The sequence below is a fragment of the Falco biarmicus genome, chromosome 2, assembly GCF_023638135.1.
Source record: "Falco biarmicus isolate bFalBia1 chromosome 2, bFalBia1.pri, whole genome shotgun sequence".
Lineage (NCBI taxonomy): Eukaryota > Metazoa > Chordata > Aves > Falconiformes > Falconidae > Falco > Falco biarmicus.
The window spans coordinates 5,105,974-5,129,477 of record NC_079289.1 but is presented as its reverse complement, the minus strand read 5'-3'; the positions used below and the strand labels follow the sequence as shown (position 1 = coordinate 5,129,477).

Sequence of the window (23,504 nt, the reverse complement as noted above, 5' to 3'; positions counted from 1 at the left end):
CTAGTGGCCTCTTCACCTCTCCCTCTGGACCAAATCTTGTAATCCTCTCTCACACTAATTTCCAATTACAGTCAGTGAGTTTGTCCTAGCATAATTACTAATTAAGTCCCATATTTTGTAAAGTCCATCAAATTGCAAATTCTTGGTTCGGTTTTCACTTTGTTTTTTTTCCTAAACCAACAAACACTATGAAAGGTAATGTTCACTACTGCCTGGGAAAGAGGCAAATATCTGATACAGTGCAAATATAACCATAATCTCTCTCATTATTTAGTAGGATGCTCATTAGATTGTTTAATTATATCTATTCAACTAAAACATTCTAAAACTCCTCTTCAATAAGAGTGCATGTCTATCAACTGTGAAAGCAGCCGGGGATGTGGATCATGAGTTTGTTACTGGTTTTTTACTATAGATCAAAGAATTGTAGAATGGTTTGGGTTTGAAGGAACTTTTAAAGGTCATCTAGTCCAACCCTCTGCCATGGGCAGGGGCGTCTTCAGCTAGATCAGGTCACTCAGAACCCTGTCCAGCCTGGCCTTGAATGTTTCCAGGGATGGGGCATCCACAGCTGCTCTGGTCAACCTGTGCCAGTGTCTCACCACCCTCATTACAGATGTTTAGTGCCATTTGAAATGTCCTGCAGATATCCTGCTTGGCCTCCAATTGCCAATCCAGAGCGATCCCCCTATCAGTGTCCTGCATTATGTCTGCCAAACCCTTGTGAATGTCAGATAACTTGGACATCCCAAATCACACTAGACACCTTTAGTTATGAGATCTAATTAAGATCTAAGTGGGGTTCATTTTGAGAATATGGCACCTAAATAAGGTGTTCATGCACAGTTCTCTGAATGTGTACCAACCTTCTCAAGAGCCTGTCCCTGCTCCTGTGCCATGCAGAGGCCTAGAGGTGTAGTTCAGAGAAGACTCCTAACCTTTGCATTCCTAAGTTTGCGTAAGATGAATCCCATGCCTGATGAGCAGTACTTTTCTCACATGCCAAATAATTGAGCTAAAACCTGTAAAATAGTATTCTCCCTCAAATATTGACCGCTAAAGGTTAACAGAGTTTGTGGTGTGGGAGTACACAAGAGAATCTGATTTATGGCAGAGGCCTGACTGTACTTCAGTTCATCAGTGGACTAATTTTCATTCCTATACTGGCTATACATGCAATAAAAAATAACCTAGCTGTCAGTTTCTGCAGCTGCATTTTATAACATACAGTTCTCAGCAGGGAAATGTTAAATAAAAAAGGTGTGAGCACATAGCTGGGAGGAAGCAACAAGTGGATGGCAGGGCTGGAAAAGAGATTTTGACAAGTAGGCCGATAGGAACTTCATGAGCTACAACAAATAAATGCAGTGTCCTCTACCTGGATGCATTTGAGAGACCAAATAATACATTTTAAATGTTTGATTCAGGTGCCTAAAGACAAATTTGGTGCCGTTTAAGATGCCCTGATGTGTCCCTTCAGGCTTCCAGCTGTAGCTTCAGAGAAGTGGAGATCTCAGAAAGGTCCATGTCAGATCTGTCATCCACTTGCAGAGGTTTTGGATACTACGGAATGTCTTAAAAGCACTAGATGTCTATGTTAGGGCCCCTGAATCAGACCCTAAATGCTTTTCTTTCTCAAAATTCCTTTTGAGCATCATACTAAAAAAAAAAAGAAAGATTTTTTGTTCCTTGCCTTGCCTGCTGGCAGAGGGAAGAGGAGCTGTAAGAGAAATGTGTAACCCAGCACAGAGAAGCAAGATTTTCTGCATTGTCTCATGCAAAGAGTGGAAGAATTGCGACTTACACAAGCATAGATAACAGCCAGGAGCAAAGGGAACACACTAGTGAAATTTGCTAAACTGTGAAAATCCCTAGTAAGCCTGAAGAACCAGCTCTTCTGCCCAACTAGCTTGGTGGCTGGACCACTTTTAAAGGGCAGATTATATTGGTTAGGCTGTGGTAAACCCCAAGAGCCCTAATCTTTCACAAAGACCCCAGACACAGCATATGAATTTACCTAGGCCAAACAGCAATTATCAAATAAAAATAAGGGCACAATTCAGCTGTTGTTACTTTTAGTGCATTCAGAGTATTGTAAAGCCTTTTTTTCCCCCTTTTCTCCCACCAATGTCCGACTGGATTATACTCCCCCCACCAATGCCCTGCCTTGTTGCTAGTTTATCACTGCTTACAAACTACAAATGCATTTCAGATGATCTGAATTACCATTTGAACCCTTTCTTCGAGCAAGTGCCTTTAAACACAGCCCCTGGTGCTGCTCAGTGCCGTGGTACCGCTGTGCTGACCCTTCCTCTGGAATGGTAGACAGCAGAGACAGATCATGACAGAGAGAAATAATTATTTCTGACGGGGATTTGAACCAGACATTGGAAATAGTACCTCTGTGACAATTATTTCTGCTTGACTTTTTCCTGGAGGGGTTACATATGAAGACAGATTTGATACAAGGGACCACCTTTACTGCGGCTTGGCTTAGCTGCTCTCTGGTTGAGCATGGTCCCAGCCCAGCTTGTTGCTGAGCTCATAAAATACATTTTAAAATTCCTGGGTTTTCCCAGTTCTGTCATTTTTCAGCCTCCTAAGCACTGAGATATGTAAATTAAAAAGGCTGCATTAGAGAAAGTAAATATTTATGAGCACAGTGGAACAGTGCTTTAACTTCTGGATGTGTCCGTTTGTCAAGTACTGCAACGCTCAGAGGCTGTAAGTTATCACTTGTAAGAGTGTTGGGCCTTGGATAATAGCTTAGAAGAGGTCTTTTCAGGGGGCAGAGTACAAGATTTGTTGTTACTGATAACGCTAACCAGAAAATCTGTAAGAGATGAGCAACTCGTCACGGCAGAGAAGTTTGCTGCTCCCACATAGGAGGAGTTGAGTATAGGAATCACATAGCTTGGGGGACACCAGGATTGATGTGATCCCTTCCTGATGAGCGGATCTCTTGACCCACCTGCCTTCAAGACTCCATGCCCTTAATATTACAAAATCTGGTTATTGCTAGGGAAGTATTTTCACAGCTCATTTAGGGTCCAGCACACCGAAGCGTTTCAGAAGTGGTGCAGGAGAGAACGGTGCCAGCTGTGACCTTCTGACACATCCCATTATCAGACCAAGTTTTCCAGCTCACTGCTAAGCTTCTAACTTTGTCTTTCATACTTTGCCAAAGGTTGCTGGCTTGGGCTGAAAATATCTATGTTGGTGCTTACCTAAGAGTGAATTTTTTTGGAAAGTGGCAACAAATTTTTCTCCTCCTAAGGCTTAAGAAAGAAATGCCCTTTTTAATCAGTATTTTGCATGGGAGAATTAGTGTGGTGTTGGGTGTGTGCATTCTATCATTTTCCAGAAAGCAAACTTCCCTGCATTTCTCCAACTTAAAAAAAAAAAAAAAAAAAAAAAAAAAAAGAAGACCTGGTTATAGTTTAGCAGGTAAATTAGCTGAAAATACCATCTTTACTAAGGCTTCTCTATTCTAAAAGCAAAATTGGGCAGATAAAACTTCCCTTGCTGTTTCTCCAGTCTTTTGTGAAATTTTGTACTGGAATGGAGACCTGTGAGGTGATTGTCCAGTCAGTCAGAAATACCCACACTCATGGCTGGAGGAGAAAATGAAGCAACTCACCTAGAATACAGAGGAATCTGGAAAAGGAAGGGAAGGAAGAATGCAAGGGAAGGGAAAGTGACTGATGGTTGTAGATCAGGCCAAAAGCTTCACCACATAGGTCAGAGGGAAGGGAATTTTAAGCAAGGACCAAGGTAAGTAGGAACAGATGTGAGGTCAGAAAAAAAGGACCCAGACACAGGGAAAAAAAAAAAAGGCTAGAGGTAGATCAGGCAAAGAGGGTCAGAGGTGAGGTAGAAGAGGAGCCGTTTGAAGGAAGGAGAGATGGGTAAGTCAGAGAAGGGAGGGTGGAAGCAGGAATTACTGATCACTGGGAGAGAATGGCAAGTTATGACTGAGCTGGAGAACATCCGTAAAGCTACAGGCCAAGTAGGGTTTGATATTTTACTGGGAAAAAGAAGCCAGGAGACAAAAAATAGCAGCCATAGAAACCTGCCAAGATAAAACACAGAAAGTGGAAGCTGAACTGGTGGGCTGGAATAATCTCAGTCCCCAAGTTCCTTTCACCATGGGTCCTGGGACTCCTTTTAACAGTGAGTCCCACTGTAAACACTGACTTAAATGTGATACTTTGGTCTCCTGTTCTCCAGCACAACAGAGATGGAGAAAGAGGGGTTATTCCTTGGCTTCCACAAATAACCCTGTAAATTACATACATGATTTCATACTTGATGCCTACTACACATGCTTTTTTTAGACGTGTCTACCAGAGCTTTTATAAAGGTGTGTTTGAAAAATTACAGCTTCACTGCCTTTTCCTGTCTGCTCGCTGCTGATTTAACACCTCCTGGATTGCTTTTCCACAGGCTCTACAGGAGGAGATTAACGTTTCCGGTAGTAAAATAAAAGTGAGTTACCTGAGCAGTCGCACAGCTGGCTACAAATCAGTCCTGAGGATCAGCATGACCCACCCCACCATTCCCTTCAACCTCATGAAAGTCCACCTCATGGTGGCTGTCGAGGGACGCCTCTTCAGAAAGTGGTTTGCAGCAGCTCCAGACCTGTCCTATTATTTCATCTGGGATAAGACAGACGTCTACAGCCAGAAGGTGTATGGGCTCTCAGAAGCCTTTGGTAAGTGGCCCCTGGGCTTCTGTCTCCTTTTAGAAGCAGCTAAACAGCAATGCACAGACTTTGTCCTGGGTCGGTACAGTCCAACTGCTAGCACATAAAACGGCCCCTACTTGTTCGCTACTGTTTCCTTGGAGAGGATCGGCCCCAGCTGTTCGGAGAGCGCACATTCCCCCAACAGGGAACACTTCTCTGCTCTCCGGCTCCTGGGCCAGCACACCCATCCTGAGCTACTACCATCGTATTCATACAGAAGGAACGAACTGGGACTAGAGATGTTTGGCTGCCTCTCACCTATAGCCCCAAAGCTGTCAGCACTGCTTTGAAAGAAATCCCTCGGACTGAGCCCCGATAGCCACTCCTCCTCATGCCTGATCTTCTGGATTGCTCTAATCTTAGTTTCCCCTTTGCTACCTACCCGTTCAAGAACACCGTCCCAAACTGGGGCATGATGGTCTTCTCTCTTGCATCTTGTGCCTTCATTTACATCTGCAAAAGACTGCCAGAAGCTGCAAGGTGGAGGATAAGGATAGGCAGCATGCCACATCCCCAGTGCCAAGCATTGTGGCCCATGCCACCCACCCTGCAGGGGCAGAAGCTGAAGTCTGTGGTGGGGCAGGAACCTGTGCTGTGCATGTACGCAGGGATCAGACCTCACCCAGCGAGCCCAGTGTGATGGTGCTGGAGGGGAAGGGGTGCTCTGAGCGAGCAGAGGTGATGCAGCTCCGCGGGGACTGCTTCCCACCTGTCACAACCAGAGGACATGCAATTACAGCTCTTCGACAGAGTCTAGACTAGACCTTTCAGGCTGCCAAGGAAATGGTATCAGCAAAATGGGAGAGATCCCAAATTAGCAAATGGAGTTCTTGTTGACAGCGTGGTGGTTCACTGATGCCTCATAGCCCAAGTGAAGATAAGTCTCAGGGCTGTAGTGTGCCTTGTTTTCTTGCAGGAAGAATGGGTGCCTTCCTCTCAGTCTCAGCTGCCTTGAGCAGGCTGGATGATACAACCTGCTGAGCCTTACCCAGTTTGGAGTTCATGCTGAGAAACATGTCCTGGTAGCGTATGCTGAGAGACTATGCTCTTTGAGGTGCTAGATCAGGAGTGGGTCCTGGAGTGCTCCATGATGCAGCTCTGTAGGCCCAGAGTACTCAAGCAGGTCTGAGGACATCAGCATTCAGGCTTTCAATGATTCACACCTCTGGAACAGTGGAAAATATCAAGCCTTCATTTCCTAAATTACATCTTCCTCTGATACTCTCTGATTCTGCAAAAGACTCTATTTGATGGGGGATCCTGAGTTTGCCCAGCGCTTTCAGGGAGGCTGGGAACCTTGTAACATCAGGCCTTTATTTTTATCTAGTAAAAAACTGAGCTATGTAATTGCTTTTCTTTTGTGTAGAACTTGCGATTCTGCTCTGCTTCAGCTGTTAGAGCTAAAAAGATCGTGTAGGGCAGAAGAAAAGCAGGCCAATGAAAGTGGTCAGTCCTGCTTCTTCTGAGAAAATCATAAAGGAGTCATCATTCTGTCAAAAACATGATTTTCCTTCTACTGACATCATTTTACTCTTAAGCAACTCCAGTGTGTTCAGCAGAGTTATTCCTGAAAGGCTGATTAGACATCATGGCGAGCAAACCCTTTCGACATGAACAATGACCACGAGTCAACCTGGTCTGACTGCTGTCTCTGAGGGACTCGCTCCCCCACGCCTCATTAGGGTGAGGCTTCACCTTCCAAGAAAGACCATAATTTTTAGCAAGTTCCTGACATGCAGTCATTGATCAGATAGTAGATAGGAGTAAAATGTTCCCATTTAGGAGTCCAGCAGTGGTTTACACTCTGAAATACCCATTGTTTTAAAATATGTCTTTAAAATAGTGTTTTTTAAATATTTAGCACATTTGCTCAACGTCTACAACTGCATTGACCTTTTTAAATGCAGGGTGGCCTTTAAAGAGAAAAATATTAGGACTTTGCATTATGATGACGGCATTTTAAACGAAATTGGCAGTTGCTTGTAGAAATGCTCTTACCCCTGCTCAGTTGAAACTCTGTGTGTGCCGGCTGTGCATTTCTCTGTTACTGACCTGGAGGGTCTTTTGTTTTTCTCTTGTTCATAGTTTCAGTAGGTTATGAGTATGAATCCTGTCCTGACTTGATCCTGTGGGAGAAGAGGACAGCTGTGCTTCAGGGTTATGAAATTGATGCTTCCAAACTTGGAGGATGGTCCCTGGACAAACACCATGCCCTCAACATACAAAGTGGTAGGTTGTCTGTAACGCCTAACAGGAGTAGCACAGTGCTGCATGGCACAGTTGCTTCTTATTGCTACGAATTCAAGAAAAGGAGCGAAACCTGACCAACACGTGTACTCCCTCATGTATGTTACTAACAAATGGTTTCTAGTAACCTACATTTAGAAGCAATTTGGTGTGTATAAATGCAGAAGAAACTGGCCATCATGAAGCAGTTGAATGTCAGCATGTCTAACTTTGTAGTGTCTTGATGGAAGGTTATTAACAAGGAAAATTTTCCTAAAATAACAAAGGGGAGCCTATTCAGACTGGACCTACCACTGAGCATAAATTGACTCAGACATGTCCTCCAGTGTGCAAATGTACTTGCAGAAACGAGAGGCTTCATGGGTCATGAGGGAAAATGGAAGGTGCCAGAGCCCATGAATGCTGCTCAAGACTACAGCAGGAAGGCTTGAAAGCTGATCAGAACATGTTCAAAAGATGGAAGCACTGTGTCCCTCTGGATGATAGCAGTGGTATCGGAGCAAACATCTAATTCAGCCCACATCACTGCTGAAAACACCACACTTACAGGGAACAGAGCTCCTCTAAAGCTTTGCAGATTAAACATTTATCTAGAGAATGCACTGTGGTCTTTCTGTCCCTTGTCTTATCCTGATCTAAGTAATGTCATTTTTTACCTGGTACGCTGCACATTGTAGGGCAAGGAGGGGCAGAAAGGGCAGGTGAAATTTCATGAGACCCTGAAAAGTATATTTCATTCAAAGGTATGGACAGTCTTGTTCTCCCTGCATATTTTTATTCTGCAGGAAATGTAACGGGTCTATAAAAAGTACTTATTTCAGGTAAGGGGCTCCTCATTTGAAACCATCACAAAGCAATACTATGAGAGATGATAAACCTCCCTGCTACTTGACAAATTCCCCAGCTGGCATGCAGCAGTGCCAGTTTGTGCTCCCTTTGGTCTCAGTTTCCCCGGCTCTCTTTTAATTTCCTCATTACTCTTTTCTCTCTGTAGGCATCTTGCATAAAGGCAACGGGGAAAACCAGTTTATTTCCCAGCAGCCACCAGTAATTGGAAGCATTATGGGCAACGGTCGCAGACGTAGCATTTCTTGTCCAAGCTGCAATGGTCTTGCAGATGGGAACAAACTTCTGGCTCCTGTTGCCCTAACGTGTGGGTCTGATGGAAGTCTTTACGTTGGAGATTTCAACTACATCCGAAGGATCTTTCCCTCTGGCAATGTCACCAACATACTGGAGTTGAGGTACACTGTGCTGAATGTGGCCATTATAATTATGCCCTTAAGTTCTGCAGAAATCTTCAGTGCCCAAAAAGAAAATGAGAAAAGCTCTTAAAAAAAAACCTCACGGCAAAACAGAAAAAAAGCTGTCCAGATTTGCCTCTTCTGCAACTCTGCTGACTTTGATTTACACCAGAGAAACCCAGGCTTAACAAGTTCTTCCAGAGTTGAATCACACACTAGAAATATTGACACATTTCTGTGCTGCTAAATCAAACTGTGTTGATGTCTGCCTTTTCGTGTAGTTAGAGACCAGTGGGAATTCTTAAAATTAACAATCAGCCTCTGAGATAACCTAAACTTGAAGGACACAGCACTGATGATGATATGTAGAGATTAATAAGGACAGATGATCATTCATAGTTAAGACAGGATGATCAGTCTAGGCAGCCACAGACTGGGGGTTTCTAGCTGTTTTTTGAGGGACAAATGTATCAGCCCCCCTCAGTTCCCAACCGATCGGTAGTGTCAGGGTGGACATACAGGTGGATCATCTGAAAGTGAGTGAAGTGTTTCCTTTTATTAGGAGGAATAGGGAGGATGGAGAAGGAACATATATGAAAAGCAAGGAAGGAGAGGGAGAAGTATAGATTTGTCACAAGTTCTGAGAAAATGAAATAGATTGTGACTGAACCAAAATTTCAAATTGACCTCACTGGGGATATTTTTCCTATCTAAAATTTCCACAGCAAATACAATTACCCACTTCAAAGCAGCAGGGCCTGCTTCTGGACTCGTTGTGGCCAGACAAGACTCACTCCAGAGCAGTCAGTAGTGTTAACTGAGTGTTTCTGAATGAGTCTTCTCTGCTTGAAGGGCCTGATCTATGGTCCTGGGAGGTCAGTGTCAGGTTAGCATGGCAGGAAGGTTCACATTCCCATTTACCTCTCAAGATCTGGCCTGAAAATGAGAATCTGTCAGAAAGTAAGAACCTTCCTGCTCTACTTAGATTTAAGGTCCTGGCTGCTGAGGACAAAAGTAAGGCTCCTTTTCTGCAAGAACTGCCATGTGGAAGCTTACTAGACAGCTTCCTAGCGCATCTGGCATTGCTCTGTATTTCTATTTGCTCCACAAGGCCACGGGTACAAATGAAAGAGCTGATCCGCAGCAAAATTGGTGGAAGATCCCATTAGTTCCTCATTTAACAGACACACCACAGTCATTAGACCTTGCTGAAGGTCTCATACAGCACGCAGAACCATCGTCGTAGATCATGGCGTATGAGAAAAAAAATTCCAGACAGGCATCACAAGGCTGGCACTTACAGAATAGTTGTCTTGGTATGCTCACAGGGCAGCAAGGAAATCAGGAGGAGTCATTGAATTAGGAAGCCTACCATGAGATGTTCACAGTCACATCTCAGAGGGTTGGGGTACCTTTTGAGTAAATAAGCAAAAACCCGATTCTTTCTATTCTGTTACGTGATATTCAGGAACATAACATCTGTCATGTTTGTAAGGTGGGAAGCTGGAATAACTCTTCAGACCTGGTCCATGTTAAAGCATGTAATGCTCTTCCAGTGCCAGAAAGTTATTTTAATGACCAAAGGTGAGATTTTCAGAAGAGCCTAGGTGATTTGAGGCCCAAATCCCATTGCAACTGAGTGGGATTAATATCTCATTCCCAGAAGTACAATTTTGAAAACCCAATCCCTGTTTCATTGTCAGTGGAAATACCAGACCTGGTGGAGGTTTTGCAGAGTATTTCCTCATTGGAAAAGAGAAAATTGGAACCCTTGACAGAGTGGCCTTGCTGGCTTTTGTGCAGAGCCACAGAGTTAAATTTACTCCAGAGTTAAATCTGCTGGAACGATTGCTGCTTCATCTGTGCAAACACTTAGGTTACTGGATCTAATAAACATTTCTTCACTCTGGTGTGCTATAAAGTAAGTGGGTTCAGATGCCGGCTGACTAAAAGCTATGGAGGAAAGCCATTGCTTTTAGACTAAATGGAGTTTGCTTGTGTCTTCTGAAATCAGCATCTCCTTGGAGATTAACGCCCTCACTATTTGGCTTTTGGGTTTTCTTTAGAGGGGGTGTCTTTTGAGTGTAGTGTTCTGTTGCGGAGAGGAAGGCAAATGCCTTGTGGGTCGCAGATAACTGCAGCTGGGTGTGTAACTAGATCCATGAAAAATGTCCAGCTCAGCGTAATTTCAGTCCTCGGGGCTAGAGTTCACGAGGTTACGGCAATGAATTGCCACCCATAACTGTGCAACTGGTAAGTTACCTTTGCAAATCACCAGGTATCGCTTTGACTGAGAGTGAAAAAACCTGTAAAGATATCTGCATCTACATATATTTAGCTCAGTACTACTCTGAATTATAAAGTCTGCCTGGTCCTATCTCTTGCATAAGTGGATAACTCCAAGCAGGTGAGATCACACTTCCTTTGGGATATGCAGCGGTACATAAGTGAGCTCACCGCCAAGTAATATCCAATATAAGATATATCAGTGTCATTCCAGCTAAGTCTTTATTTATTATTGCATTGTATGATACAGTTACTGTCAAGTTTTCAATCTGCTAATAATGCATCGAACTGAGCTGCTAACACCTCATTCTTTCTTCTATTCCCTGCTTTCCTGTCTTCTGTCAGAAATAAAGATTTCAGACATAGGTAAGCCAACCAGTGGAGAATTCTTATGCTGCTCCCTGTCTTGTTGCATGTTGTTACACAGTGAGCCACAAGTGCCATTTCCAGATGATTCAATAGCAAATGAAGCTGGCGTGATTAAAACTGGCGTAGGCAATCAGTCATCAGAACTGGGAGCCATTAATCACAGAGCAGAGTCGCGCAGACTTCTGCATGAGCTGTTATAGCTGTAGACAGGGGAGGTACAGACACGGGAAGCAGGGTAACAAGAGGAGGAGGGTGGAAGGAAAAAGGGGGGAGAATTAACCAAGAAAGTAAAATGGGAACGTCGGGATACAGATCACTGGAATAGCTAGGGTGGAAAAATATTTCTCATATGGTGAAATGTCTTCCTTTTGAGTGCTGGGGAGTTTAATAGGCATAACAAAGGGACAGATGTACCCCAGCATCACCCACCTAGGGAAGTAAGGTTTTGTAACTTTTTGTCAGTCTGAGCACTTCATAGAGACCCTCCGCATGTGAGAAAGTATGCCAGGCTCAGATAGGAGGTAGTGAACTCAGAACCTTAGCCAGGAAATGCAATAAAGAGGAGAAAGAGTAATGACAAGAAAACAAGATGAAAGAGAGACTCCTAAATTGGAGCTTTGTCACTAAGAATATTTGTCACTTGGGTTCACTGGAGTTTCAGTGGGTTTGATCCAATCAGTTGCATTCAGGAAGATGTCAACCTCCTGTCACTGTCTGTGTTTGCAAGAACTTCTCTGGCTCTGACAAGTTTCCCATCCTTCTCCCCTGTTGCTTTCTAAATTAGAAGCTTAGACTGTGGAGTTGGGATTTTTTTTTTTTTTGGTTGGTTGGTTGGTTTTCTTTTTGCATTTGGAATTCGAGATTTTTCTTGCTACATGCATTTTATTTACTGTTTCTTTGACTTCATAGAGGCTGTGCAAAACCAGAAACGTTTGGTTTAGCTGCATGCCGGGAAATGCAATGGAGTAGAAACCGTATTTTTGTCTTATCACCAGAACTCTAATGAAGGGCTGAGCTTCCACGGCATAATGGACTGGCCCAGAGCATCTATTAGCAGGGCTGGGAGGCTGATGCACAAGACCTCTACACTGACTGTCTTCATCAGGCTGAGTTCCAGCCCCACAGCTCCTCTTTCACATCATTTGAAAGCAATAGAAAAACTCGTTTCTCTTTGCAACAGCCAGGTTGTATCCTTAATCCCCTAGAAATACACAGCCACTAAAGTGCACCTGCTTTGACAGTGAAGGGCAGCAGCTGAATACCTGTTACAAGAAGAGCTTTTATATATGAAGGCAATAAATGAGTGAAGATATATGGACTGGCCGCAAATGCTGCAAATGCCACCAGAGTCTTACAATGTTGGCAAGGCTTCAGCTTTTAGGCAATTCCTAAATACTAAGAAATTAAATGAAAGAATGCCAAGACATGCCTGCGTCAGTGCAGTCCAAAGGGGGGCAGGTGAGGGCGGAAGGTGAGGAGCTCTAGATCAAATACTCCCATCTGCAACTACGTTAAAGGAGTCACATGTGTGAGTTAGCATCTGTTCTGTGTCATTTGCTGTAATCCCCCTTGTTAGAAAGACTCTTCATTCCTGAGCCATGGGGAAATGAGTGGGCGTAGTCGTAACTAATGTTACGGTGCTTTGAGCTCCAGCAGGTCCTAAGCTTGACACCATTGACAGGCAGCAGTTGCAAAGGTGGTTTGGAAAAGCTGCAATCCATATACAAATGTTTCCTCACTTCAGGGGAAAGGATTCCTCCCTGCCATGTAGCCGGTGGTGAGCTTGATCTCCAGAGGTTCTGCAGCTACCAACTAAGAAGCTACAGCACAGCACAGGTAGCCAAGGTCTAATGCTGCAACAGCCAAAATCGTTGTGTGTCACCATGGGGGATGTTAGCTAAGCCAGAAAGCATCACCAAATTGTGATGCCTCCCAGGTTTACACCCATCTGTCATTCAGTAATAGATTGATAGGAAATTACTCCGGTGTGTCTGTGTATGGACTTATCTTGATGGGCTTATAGAAGCTAATGACTTCTTCCAAGCATGGAAATAATAATTTGCAGTTAATTAGAATTATTTTTTCTCTGCAGGACCATGGAGTGTGGTGAGGCATTTCTATCTTGCAAATATGCAAAAAGTGACCACACTTAAATATATTCTTCCTTTCTTGTTTCCATTCATACCTTAGAGAGACAAATCTGCAATTAGTGGCAAAGAGAAGTATCTCAGAAAACTGCCCTAGGATTGAATCAGAAGTCCTTTGCAGTCCCTGGGTTGGCTTATGGCATTGCTATGAAGTTTTATTATCCAGCCTGTGACACTAGAAGAGCTTTGGGCATCACACACAAACTGAAAACACCAAAAGGCCAAGTGTAAATTCAGCTCACTGCACTGTGTGGCCTCCTTATGTATTAATCTATTGAATGTCACCTAGGGAAAAAAAGACCAGTACCTCACACAAGCTACAATAAAATCCTCTGTTTGTGAGCTGCAGGGTGCTTAGCATGCAGCCATGGAAACATAGCCCTGCCGAACAAAAAATGCTTGGCTGCAGGAATTTGGTATTTCTTTAGTTACCAGCAAATGCATGTGGCCAGCAAGGCTCAGGGAGAAAGAGGGCAGCTAAGACAGAAAGTTTTATGGAGGTGGTTTCATGTCCTTAAACAGAGACATCAGATCCAAAGAAGCCCCAGGGGTTTATTCAGATCCGCTGTTACGGGTGGTATGACTGCTCTTGTCTGTTGACCACAGAGGAAGCCAGAGCCATACTGTTACCTTCCACAGCAGTCGTCCTTCAGAGGAGCTGTAGATGCCCTTGCATTTGAGAAACTAAGATGCAGTTCATCTTGTAAGATAAATGTTGAAAGTTAGTCAGACAAATGATACCCCAAAAGATGCCATTTCTCTGTGCTGCCTATAAAGGGAGTTGAGGCAGCCAGTTCAGCTGTAAGCCTCCACCTTGTAGTGAATCCCCTGGCATCGAACAGAAGCTGGTAAAAAGGTGCAGTCTGCACATGTGCTGACATGTTCTAGGTAACCCGCTGAAACCAGGGACCATCTCCCTGTTCTCATCTTTATTCCTTAGAGACTGGTTTCCCACTCTGGAACAGGAGGTTCTTTCCTCAGACTCCTCCAAAACACGGGCTCTGGGCCCAAAGGGGGATAATATCAACCTCTGCTTAAAGCCTGTGCGTCTGTTACAGTACAACAGAAGTGGCCCACAAGTGTCACATGTCTGCCTCTTCACCCAGCTTTTTATCACTTTCCTTCCTTGTGCCTGCGTGTGAGGAGTCACATAAAGCATAGGCACTTTGAAATGGAGTTTGAATCTCGTAACATACCAGCAGAGCTCCCCAAATGGTGCTGGCACGACCCTGTCCCAGTAATGAGAAAGAAAAAAGGAAAGGGACAAGGCAGATGTATGAGAGAGACTAGATGCATGCCCGAACAACTGGGATCACTGTGGGCTTGGAAGATTTCCTTGTGCTTCCCCAGTACATCACTGTATCACAAGCATACAAGGAAGCAACGTCACCTCCATTTCTCTTTGGCGTGCAGAACTTCTGCTCATGGAGCTGTCCTCATCCCCAGTGACTACACCATCATGCCCATTAAAGTGTTCTTGGCCAGGGAGCAGCCCCCCCCCAGCCCTGCAACTATTTTGCTGCTTCAGGGGCTTAAAACATCAATGCAATGCTTAGGGTTTCTTCTAAAAAACTTTAAAAGCTAAAGGAACACTCTGAATGAGAAATGAGCTCTTCACCCACAGCCCTTTTCTAGTGGTAGCAGTGTCAGTATGGGGAATAAATATTCGAAGGCTACAAATACTGTAACTGATTAAGTCTTCTGAGTAGTAAAAAGTACTGCCTGTTGTTTTGGTCTGTTATCTAACTGAGCAATGAGAGAGGATGAAAGGAAAAAGAAAATCTTGTCTGCTTCGCCCCAGGCAAGATTTATTTCAGTTGTTGTTCGGTTCAGTCCAGTTTACCACTTGGATTTGCCTGCTGATTGTGACTTTAAATAAAAAGCAAAGCCCCAGCGTTCCTGGTTCCAGTGCTCATGCATTATCACGGATGAAGGGAAGCTTTTTGGGAACTATCACATTACCAACATAGGTTTATTGAGCTTCTCTCCTCCTGAAGGATCTCAAAGTGTTAAACAAAAGCTCCAGTGTATAACACTATCAAATTCATGCAGGGGCAGAGCGTGATAACTTCCCAATTCAGTGCTGAAAACCATTGGCAGAGGGGAGTAAATTCCAGCTCAACTATTTTCAACAGTTTGTGTTTTACCTTCCCTGGTCCAGAGCATCCCAGGTTAAATACTCCATCGCCTAAGCCATCCCAGGGGGCTTCCACCCACAAAAGCCCTGTGCACGGAGCAGGGTGTAGGAGACCATGATAAACCATGCTTGCAAAAGTAAAGTCTAGCCAATAAAAATGAACCAGCACTTCCTACCACTCACAGAGCCAGGCGGCAGAAAAGATGTTCTTTTCTGAAAAGATGATGGAGATGCCCATATCATTAGTCACATTAGATTTAGAAAGGTAACTGTATGTCTTAGGAGTTTCACTATCAGCTCACCAGGTAAAATCCAGACCCAAGTGACCCACGATTTTAAGTGACCCAGGATTATTGCTGTCCTATGGGTAGTTTAACCAACATAAATTTCTACCTCTACCTCTTCCAAAGCACATTTGCTAGTATGGGTGTGTGTGCCTCTGTGGCAGCCAGCTATGCAGAGGATTAAAAGTTTAACCACTCAGAGCTAATTTTTTGATGATTATGAGCTTTGAACTCACCCCTGGTTTTTTGCAGCATCTATATTCAGGACCTCATTAATAAAAATAAACTTGGGTTACCAGCAGCTACTCAAAGTATTACCTTAATATTACAGTTTTTCACTTAGTCAGTAAATTTGGGTGGGAAGCACCATTCAGTTTTTCTGCTGGATGAATGTTTTGCTTTTACCTGGTTCTCTGATCCATGGTTAAAAGTAGCCAGCATGTGTTTCGGTGTCCATTCTACACAGGAGCTGGGATTCGAAAATAGTTTTAAGATCTCTCTTTTCCACAGAAGGTTGTGATCAATAATAAAATGCAGCAGAGTGAGGCTATGAAATCCAAAAATGAATTACAATGATAGTGCCGGGAGAGGGGAGTAGGAACTTCCAGTTCTGCCACCATTTTTCTCCATCTTTGGTTAAGTCATATGCCTTTGCCCATCTGCGAGTGGCCTGCTGTAAGACTCGGGGAAAGCTATCTGTGCTGGCCAGGCAAAGATGCTAAGGAATTGCAAAGTGCCATTAAAAATGCCTTCCTCTTGTCCACCTCTCATGCAAAATAGAGATTATGAACAGCTCAAAAGCTGACTGACATTCAGCTGGGCTTTGTTAGGACAGTCAGTGGAAAATGCAAGGCCCCGATCAAAATGGATGATGGATTCCCACAGGGAACTTCTTCCACCAGGGTTGAAGCCACTTCCTTAGTGTGAGTGACGTGCAGGTAAATGAAATAATACCCCACCAGCCTGCTGTCATTGGAAAGGAATACAGATGGAGACTGAACTGTCAGGCTGGAGCTGTCTTGGAAGGTCAGAGCATTTTATTTAGCAAGAATCAGTGTCATTTGTGGAGATGGAATCTGTTCAGACTTTAATAGGATAAATCACAAGGGATATTCCAGAATAAATCAGAAAGGCTCAGTCGGTTTTTTCCCCCCCAAAGTATTAAGTAATTCAAATGAAGAACCACCTTACAGCTTTTTTAAGCAGAGAATAATTCAGTAGTTTTTATATGTCTGAAAAGGGTTAATTTTCCTAACATAGAGGCTGAAAAAGAGAGGAATTTTCTTACTATGAGGGATAGCGTCAACTGTGATCAACACATTTCTAACCAGCTTCTCCTGGAACAATTCCACTAAGTGCAAAATTGTGAACTACGGCCTATATATGTTTATTATGAATTCTTATGAAGGTGTTCCGGAGAAAAGTAAAGACTTTTTTATACTTGTTCTAATCACTACTTAGCCTTTCTTAGCAGGAAGGAGACCTGTGTTCAGGCAGCAGGTGTTACAATTTTAATCTGTTGGTTGCAGGCTTAGAAGAGATGCAGCCTAACACACACCAGTAGCAAACGATTTTAATAAAAGAAGCTAATAAGTTTAGTAGCTATATTAAACTATAGATAGAATCCTTGAAAGACAATTTTTTCTAATTGCATCTAAACTCATCTGGTGTTTTTTTTCTGGCCAGTCTTATTGAATGCTTTCCATAAGGTGGGTGCTAGTTTATTCACTTCTTCAGTCTTGGGCTCATTTGGTGTTGTGGTCATGGAGCTAAAAACGTTTTTTTTGTCTGTTTACCCCATTTTCTCAGCCATTCTTTCTTGTTTTCAAGGAAGCAGTGAGTAAATGGGGTGTAATAGGGGACTGATGTTCATGTTCCTCAGCCCTTCTTCTAGGTCATGTTTTACTTAGGGCAAAATGTGGCACTCCAAGAACCATTTTGGGTTTTTTTTCACTGAGGTCCAGCTGAATTCAATGGCAGGACTTCCCCTAATCTCCACGGGGGCAGGACAGGATTCTAGAGCCTTTACTGGAGTCAGCAAGAGCACCAGATAAGCCTTGATGCAGTGATCTTGAAGAGTTTATCTTTAAGTGCTTTATACATGGGGGTCTGCATTGGGGGTTTTGTATTGGGGTCTTTCTTGGGAGGAAAGATTTTTTAATTTCTTTGTTTTGTTTTGTTTTGTTTTCTGCCCCTACTGTACTATGTTTTCGCTTCACTTTCTGGCACTGCACTAACACCACTTTCAGGACTATGTATATATATGTATTAAGTAAATTTAGAAAACTCAGGCACTGGGACTCAACCTGTAGTAGTTCCTGGCATGATTTTGGCTCAGGTCAGTGAGCACTTCCCTTTGGTATCTGCCCTCCATGCCAGAGAGCACCCCAGGCACAGTGGTTGGTGACACATATAGTTCAGGATGCTGTGCTGTAACACACCGTGTGCTAATACAGTCAAATACAGCACTGCTTCACTTTCCCGGTCTGCCTGTCTGTGCGTTTTTATTCTCTAAAGTGTTTGCATTGCCTGTCGACTTAAGAAAACAAATCATCCAAAAAAAAAAATAATAATGTCATACCCTTGTTTTTCAGCCACAGCCCAGCTCATAAGTATTACTTGACCACAGATCCAATCACTGGCTCCATCTACCTCTCCGACACCAACAGCCGACGTATCTATAAAATCAAGTCAACCACATCAGTGAAAGACATTGTGAAGAATTCAGAGGTCTTGGCTGGAACTGGGGATCAGTGCCTCCCGTTTGATGATACCCGCTGTGGAGATGGAGGCAAAGGCACTGATGCTACCCTCACAAATCCCAGGGGTGAGACTGCTTCTTCCGCAGAGGATTTTTTAAAGGGATCTTTTTGAAAGGGGCTTGTTTAGTCATGCTAGAGGCTGCTCTCCTCTCCAATTCAGAAAATGTCCACAGATTTTGCAAGCCTTCCCCAGCCAACCCACAAACACGTCCTAAGGGCTTGCCTCTGGAAATAAGTGGCTGTGTCTCACTCTCAGGCAGTCCTGGTTCTTCTTATTGAGGTGTCTGGGAAGAGTGCCAAACCAGAGGGGTGTAATGATGGGCACATGTCCAAAAGGCCATAGAACAAATCCACCCATCAATTTTACACCCATTTAACCACTGCTCCTCCTTACCAGGTAACAGTGTTTGGTCCTTTCCAGTCTGGACTGGATTCACTAACGTTCAGTTCACTGAGGCTTTCTGCCATCAAAAAAATAAAAAAGCTCTATAAGCATTGCTGTATCTATAAAATAACAGCAAAACCATCATACAGATCAGAGATACCTAAACTGAGGTTTATACATTGACATTATATATCTTGGCATCCAGCTTCAACCCTATGGGGGGTGGATGCTAATATGGGAATGGTCTAACTCAGCATGACTTCACAGAATCACAGCATGGTCAGGGTTGGAAGGGAGCTCTGGACACCATCTAGCCCAACCCCTGCTAAAGCAGTTCTTCTAGAGCAGGTTGCACAGAGCCACGTCCAGGTGGCTTTGAATGTCTCCAGAGCAGGAGACCCCACAGCCTCTCTGGGCAGCCTGTGCCAGGGCTCTGTCACCCTCAAACAACTTCTTCCTCACATTCAGATGGAAGTTCCCGTGTTGCAGTTTGTGCCCGTTGCCCCTTGTCCTGTTGCTGGGCACCGCTGAAAGAGCCTGGTCCCATCCTCTTGGCACTCACCCTTAAGATATTTGTAGGCATTGATGAGGTCCCCTCTCAGCCTTCTCTCCTCCAGGCTGAACAGCCCCAGCTCCTTCAGCCTTTCCTCACCAGGGAGATGCTCCAGTCCCCTCGTCATCTTGGTGGCCCTAACTTTACCTGGTTCCTGATGAGCTTACTTAAATGTGATAAAAGCACAGTCAGATCAGAATGAAAGCACCACACAGCCTTCATGACTGTGAACTAAACTGTTCAAAACAGGTTTAGCCAAACGTATGCAGTCCTGCGTGTAGCCAAGACTTCAGTCTGGCAGTCTCAAGGTAACAAGCTCTGCATATGGAGGATGTCGCTCCTCCCAGCTGTCCACGGCTCCTCAGAGGAAAATACACGGAGGGTATGGAGATGAGGTGGAAGATACTGTTGGTGTACACACTTTCTGCAGTGTTTGTGAAGAGGAGTGGGAAGGACGCCCATGCAGGAATGCTTTTAAAAATGTGGCATTTTTGCCTGTTGTATGTCTTCTCTCCCAGCTGTTAGGATTGTGAGGAATTATTTATAGGTTCTTGGCTTCGGCGTCAAGGTGCTGCAGGTTTCCTATTTTTCTTGCATCTGGGAGAGGTAGGTCCCTCCCTCCACACCACGGCAATTTCCAAGCCTATCCCAACCTCTTTGCAAAGCAACCTGTTGGCAAAACTCGGGGATCCTTTAACAAATTATTTTACAAAGAGCAGGCAAGATGAAGACAGCTGAGCTGTTGTTTCTCTTCGTGGTTAGACTTCTCAGGAAGTTATTTTCCTTGACATACAATGACATTATTGTTACTGAATCCAGGAACCCAAACTGATTTAGTGATCTTTTGTGTGAGCTCTAGTTGTGATTTTTTTGTTTGTTTGTTTTGTTACATGTCAGGTAGTTGTTTCCTGGCAGGATGCAGAAAAATATACGTTGTTGTCTTTTTTTTTTTCCCCAAAAAAAGCACTGAAAACCAAACTGCTACCCTCATAATAGTCAAAGGGCCCACCATGGTTTCCGAACACTCCAGACTCCCATGAGGTGACCATTATATTGGGATAAAGTATTGCCAGAGGCACAGATACAGAAAGGGAACAGCTACAGAAAGGGAACTGTGGTCAGGTTGCAGTGTAGAAATTGTCTCACTGAAATGGGCGGCCTGAGTGAAAAGAAAAATAAGTGGCTTGGGCAGAGAGATTCAGGCAGTCCAGCAGATGAGTCATGAGATCAGGGAATCCAGAAATCTGTAATCCAATTTTCTGCACCACTTTGATGTTCAACCAGTGAAGAAAAAAAAAAACCAAACCACCAAACACAACAACCCCACAACTTTTGTTGGACCTCCATTCTCCCTGGTACAAGATAAGAGGAATATTATTAATTTCCCTACGTGGATGGATGTTGCAAGGTTTAGATGACTTATGTTTCTGCTTTGCTATAGGAAACAGAGCTCTGGAGTTCAAAGCTTTCAGCACTTGAAATCCTTCTTGTTGGCAGTTCAAGCTCTCAGGAGGCTGTTCTTCCACTTCAATCATACCCCAGCAAAATGCATGCATTCATTCCTCACAGCTCTGAAATTTCACAAAATAGAAGTAAATTGAGGGTGAAAGAGGAAATGACACAAAGCAAAATGGCAACAAGAAAATAATAATCTAGAAAGCCCACACTGCCAATGGAAAGTTCATGAGCAGCGTTCCCTGATCTGGTTCTAGTCTGAGTTTGCAAAGCCTGCTGAGACAATAGCTTTGGCAGGTGTGACTCACTTCCCATTCACCTCAATAAATGATTAACAGTGAAAACTCACACTGACAATGTAATGTCAGCATTGTCTGTACCTTCACGGCAGTTCATCCCAGCAGAAAAATCCAGCAAATGCTCGTCTTCCGTGCAATTGTATTTCAGAATAGTTCAAAATAAAAAGGATTTACTGTACAAGCACCCAGTAGTCCTCAGGTTACCCTCTACTTCCCTGACTTGGCAGGGGAATAAACACCCCTAAGTGAATGGTCAGAGGAAATTAGAAAATTACTCTGTAGCCATAGAGATATCAGCTGGCCAGGGAAGGACCTGGAAAGTTCGGTTCTTCAAGAATCGCCACACTTTGGGAACTCTACTCTGTAAGGCTAAAGCTATTTTTTGACTGAAGATAATTACTTCATGCAAATTAGGACTTGTGTATTTTAAGTACACCTTTGCACTAGTTCGAAGTAAGGAACTGTAAGGAAACAAGGTCTTCCCTCCGTTTTTGTGATGTTTTAATTAGCTGATATTTGCAGCTTGCTGGAAAATACTGAGGGAATATACTCCTGCCAGATGAAAATCAGCAATTCATAAAGACTGGAGAATTGGTTATGAAGTGTCAACGTATACTTTTGCATCTACATTTAGCCTCTTGGACCAGTCAAGCGTCTGGTCTAAGTAGATATTTTTGGCTCTCTTCTCAGTAGAAATAAAGTGGTACCCTGAAGACGATTTGTTCTATGTCAGCACACATGTCCAAGGTGGGATGAACCACTTTCTGGGAGTGCCCATCTCCTCCTGGAGTCACTAGCCTGAAGGATGAGCTAACACCATTCAGAATAGTTCTCCACTTTCTCAGCAGCAGCCTTTTCCCCACAGTTCTGATCACCTCTCACAGTTCCCACCTCAACTCCCATGAGTTCAGAGTGGATAATTTCATAGAATCATAGAACCATGGGATGCTTTGGGTTGGAAGAGACCTTCAAAGATCATCTAGTCCAACCTCCCTGCCATGGGCAGGGACATCTTTCACTGGATCAGGCTGCTCCCAGCCCCGTCCAACCTGACCTTGAACACTTCCATTGATGGGGCATCCACAGCTTCTCTGGGCAACCTATGCCTGTGTCTCACCACCCTTATTGCAAAAAAAAATTTCTTCCTTATATCCAATCTAAATCTATCCTCTTTCAGTTTAAAGCCATCATCCCTTGTTCTGTCGATACATTTCTCTGAAGTACCTTCTGGTCAAAGGTTCTTGTCTCTCTCCATGGAAGGAGAGAGAACTCCCTTTAGATGATCAGCTTGGGGAATATTTTAGGAGGAATAAAACCCACCCCAGGAATTTCATCCTTCCCCTGTCTTTGGCTGCTCTGATAAAGGTAGGCTGTACAAATACAGGACGGGTAGATCAACGGATGGAACAGTGGTGGCAGTTGTTTGGTCAGGGTATTTATCATCGCTATTAGGAACCAGTCTGGTACTTACAATTCATTTGCCACAGAGCACAGCAAACCTTTCAGATGCTAATGAATTTCAATATATCCTTGCAAATTAAAGTGTTACCACTTTCTAATTATCATCTGCTAATAATGATCCTCTTCTACAAGCAATCTAAAGAAAAATTAAAACTCCAGCTTGTCAGAGCATTTGTTTTCATCTGAGTACTCACCAGTGGTTCTCCTCGGAAAAATGTTGTGGCAGAGAAATTACCAAGGAGCTTGCAATTAAGAGAGATTGCAGTGACAAGTCTGACACAATAGGAAGAAGGTTTCAGAAGGGACGTGCTGGGGGAGGGGGCATCTTGTTCATTTAGCACCATAAAAACAATGAGAATGAAGTAATTAATTTGGGGACAGATTGCTTCCTTCACTGTGTCCTGCTGAATGTGTAAACAAAATCTCAGTTGTTCACTAAGTGTTCACTAATTCAACAGAATTAAAAGGAGAAATTCAACCCTCTGCAATCCATTAACATTTCTATTGTCAAATGATAACATAAGGGCTATTTCAGAGAAGACCAGAGGCTGATTGAACAAAATATCTTGTCTCTTACTGTGGCCTGGGGCCAGAAAAGACACACAGGGAAAGGGGCAATGACAGAGTGGTCTTTACCTGCTAACACTCCGGATTCTAGTCATCAACATTTAGGGGACTTTCTGAAGAGGTTGCACCTGGACCTGTGCTTAGATGCCACCATCAGCTGGGCTAGAAACCTCCCTGAACACCTAGTTTTGTCCTTCCAGGCATCCTGTGCTCATAATTTTCACCATTTCGTTAGCTACAGCCTGAAAAAGTGTGGTCTTTTTGAGGACAGAACATTGTTTTCTGTTCTCTCTATGCCTTTCCTAATCCTTTGCTGTCTTCTAGCTCCCTCCCTGACCACTGCAGAGCACACAGCTGATCTTTGCAGAAAACTTTTCACAGGAATTCCGAAATCTTTTTTACCATGAGCTATTTTACAGCTTGTCATTGCATATGGGTAGTTGGGCTTACTCCTTCCCCTGTGAATTCTTCTGTACTTATTGACATTGATTTTCATCTGCCATTTAATCACTCAGTCATTCAGCATCCAGCTAGACAAGATAGCTCCAAATTTGGATTCCT

General features: G+C 43.6%; 1 protein-coding gene across 6 annotated transcripts in view; it reads left to right on the top strand.

Moving 5' to 3' along the window:
- The window catches only part of TENM4 (teneurin transmembrane protein 4), a 353,793-nt gene that overhangs the window by 276,952 nt on the left and 53,337 nt on the right, over positions 1-23,504 (top strand). For 4 of the 6 annotated variants that reach the window (XM_056329464.1, XM_056329465.1, XM_056329460.1 and 1 more), the window contains 5 exons: positions 4,447-4,714; positions 6,833-6,976; positions 7,989-8,238; positions 10,870-10,890; positions 18,056-18,288. In XM_056329464.1, the coding sequence (XP_056185439.1) occupies positions 4,447-4,714; positions 6,833-6,976; positions 7,989-8,238; positions 10,870-10,890; positions 18,056-18,288 (916 nt within the window). The remainder of the gene's footprint in view (positions 1-4,446; positions 4,715-6,832; positions 6,977-7,988; positions 8,239-10,869; positions 10,891-18,055; positions 18,289-23,504) is intronic. The other 2 variants (XM_056329462.1, XM_056329463.1) reach the window with 1 other exon arrangement.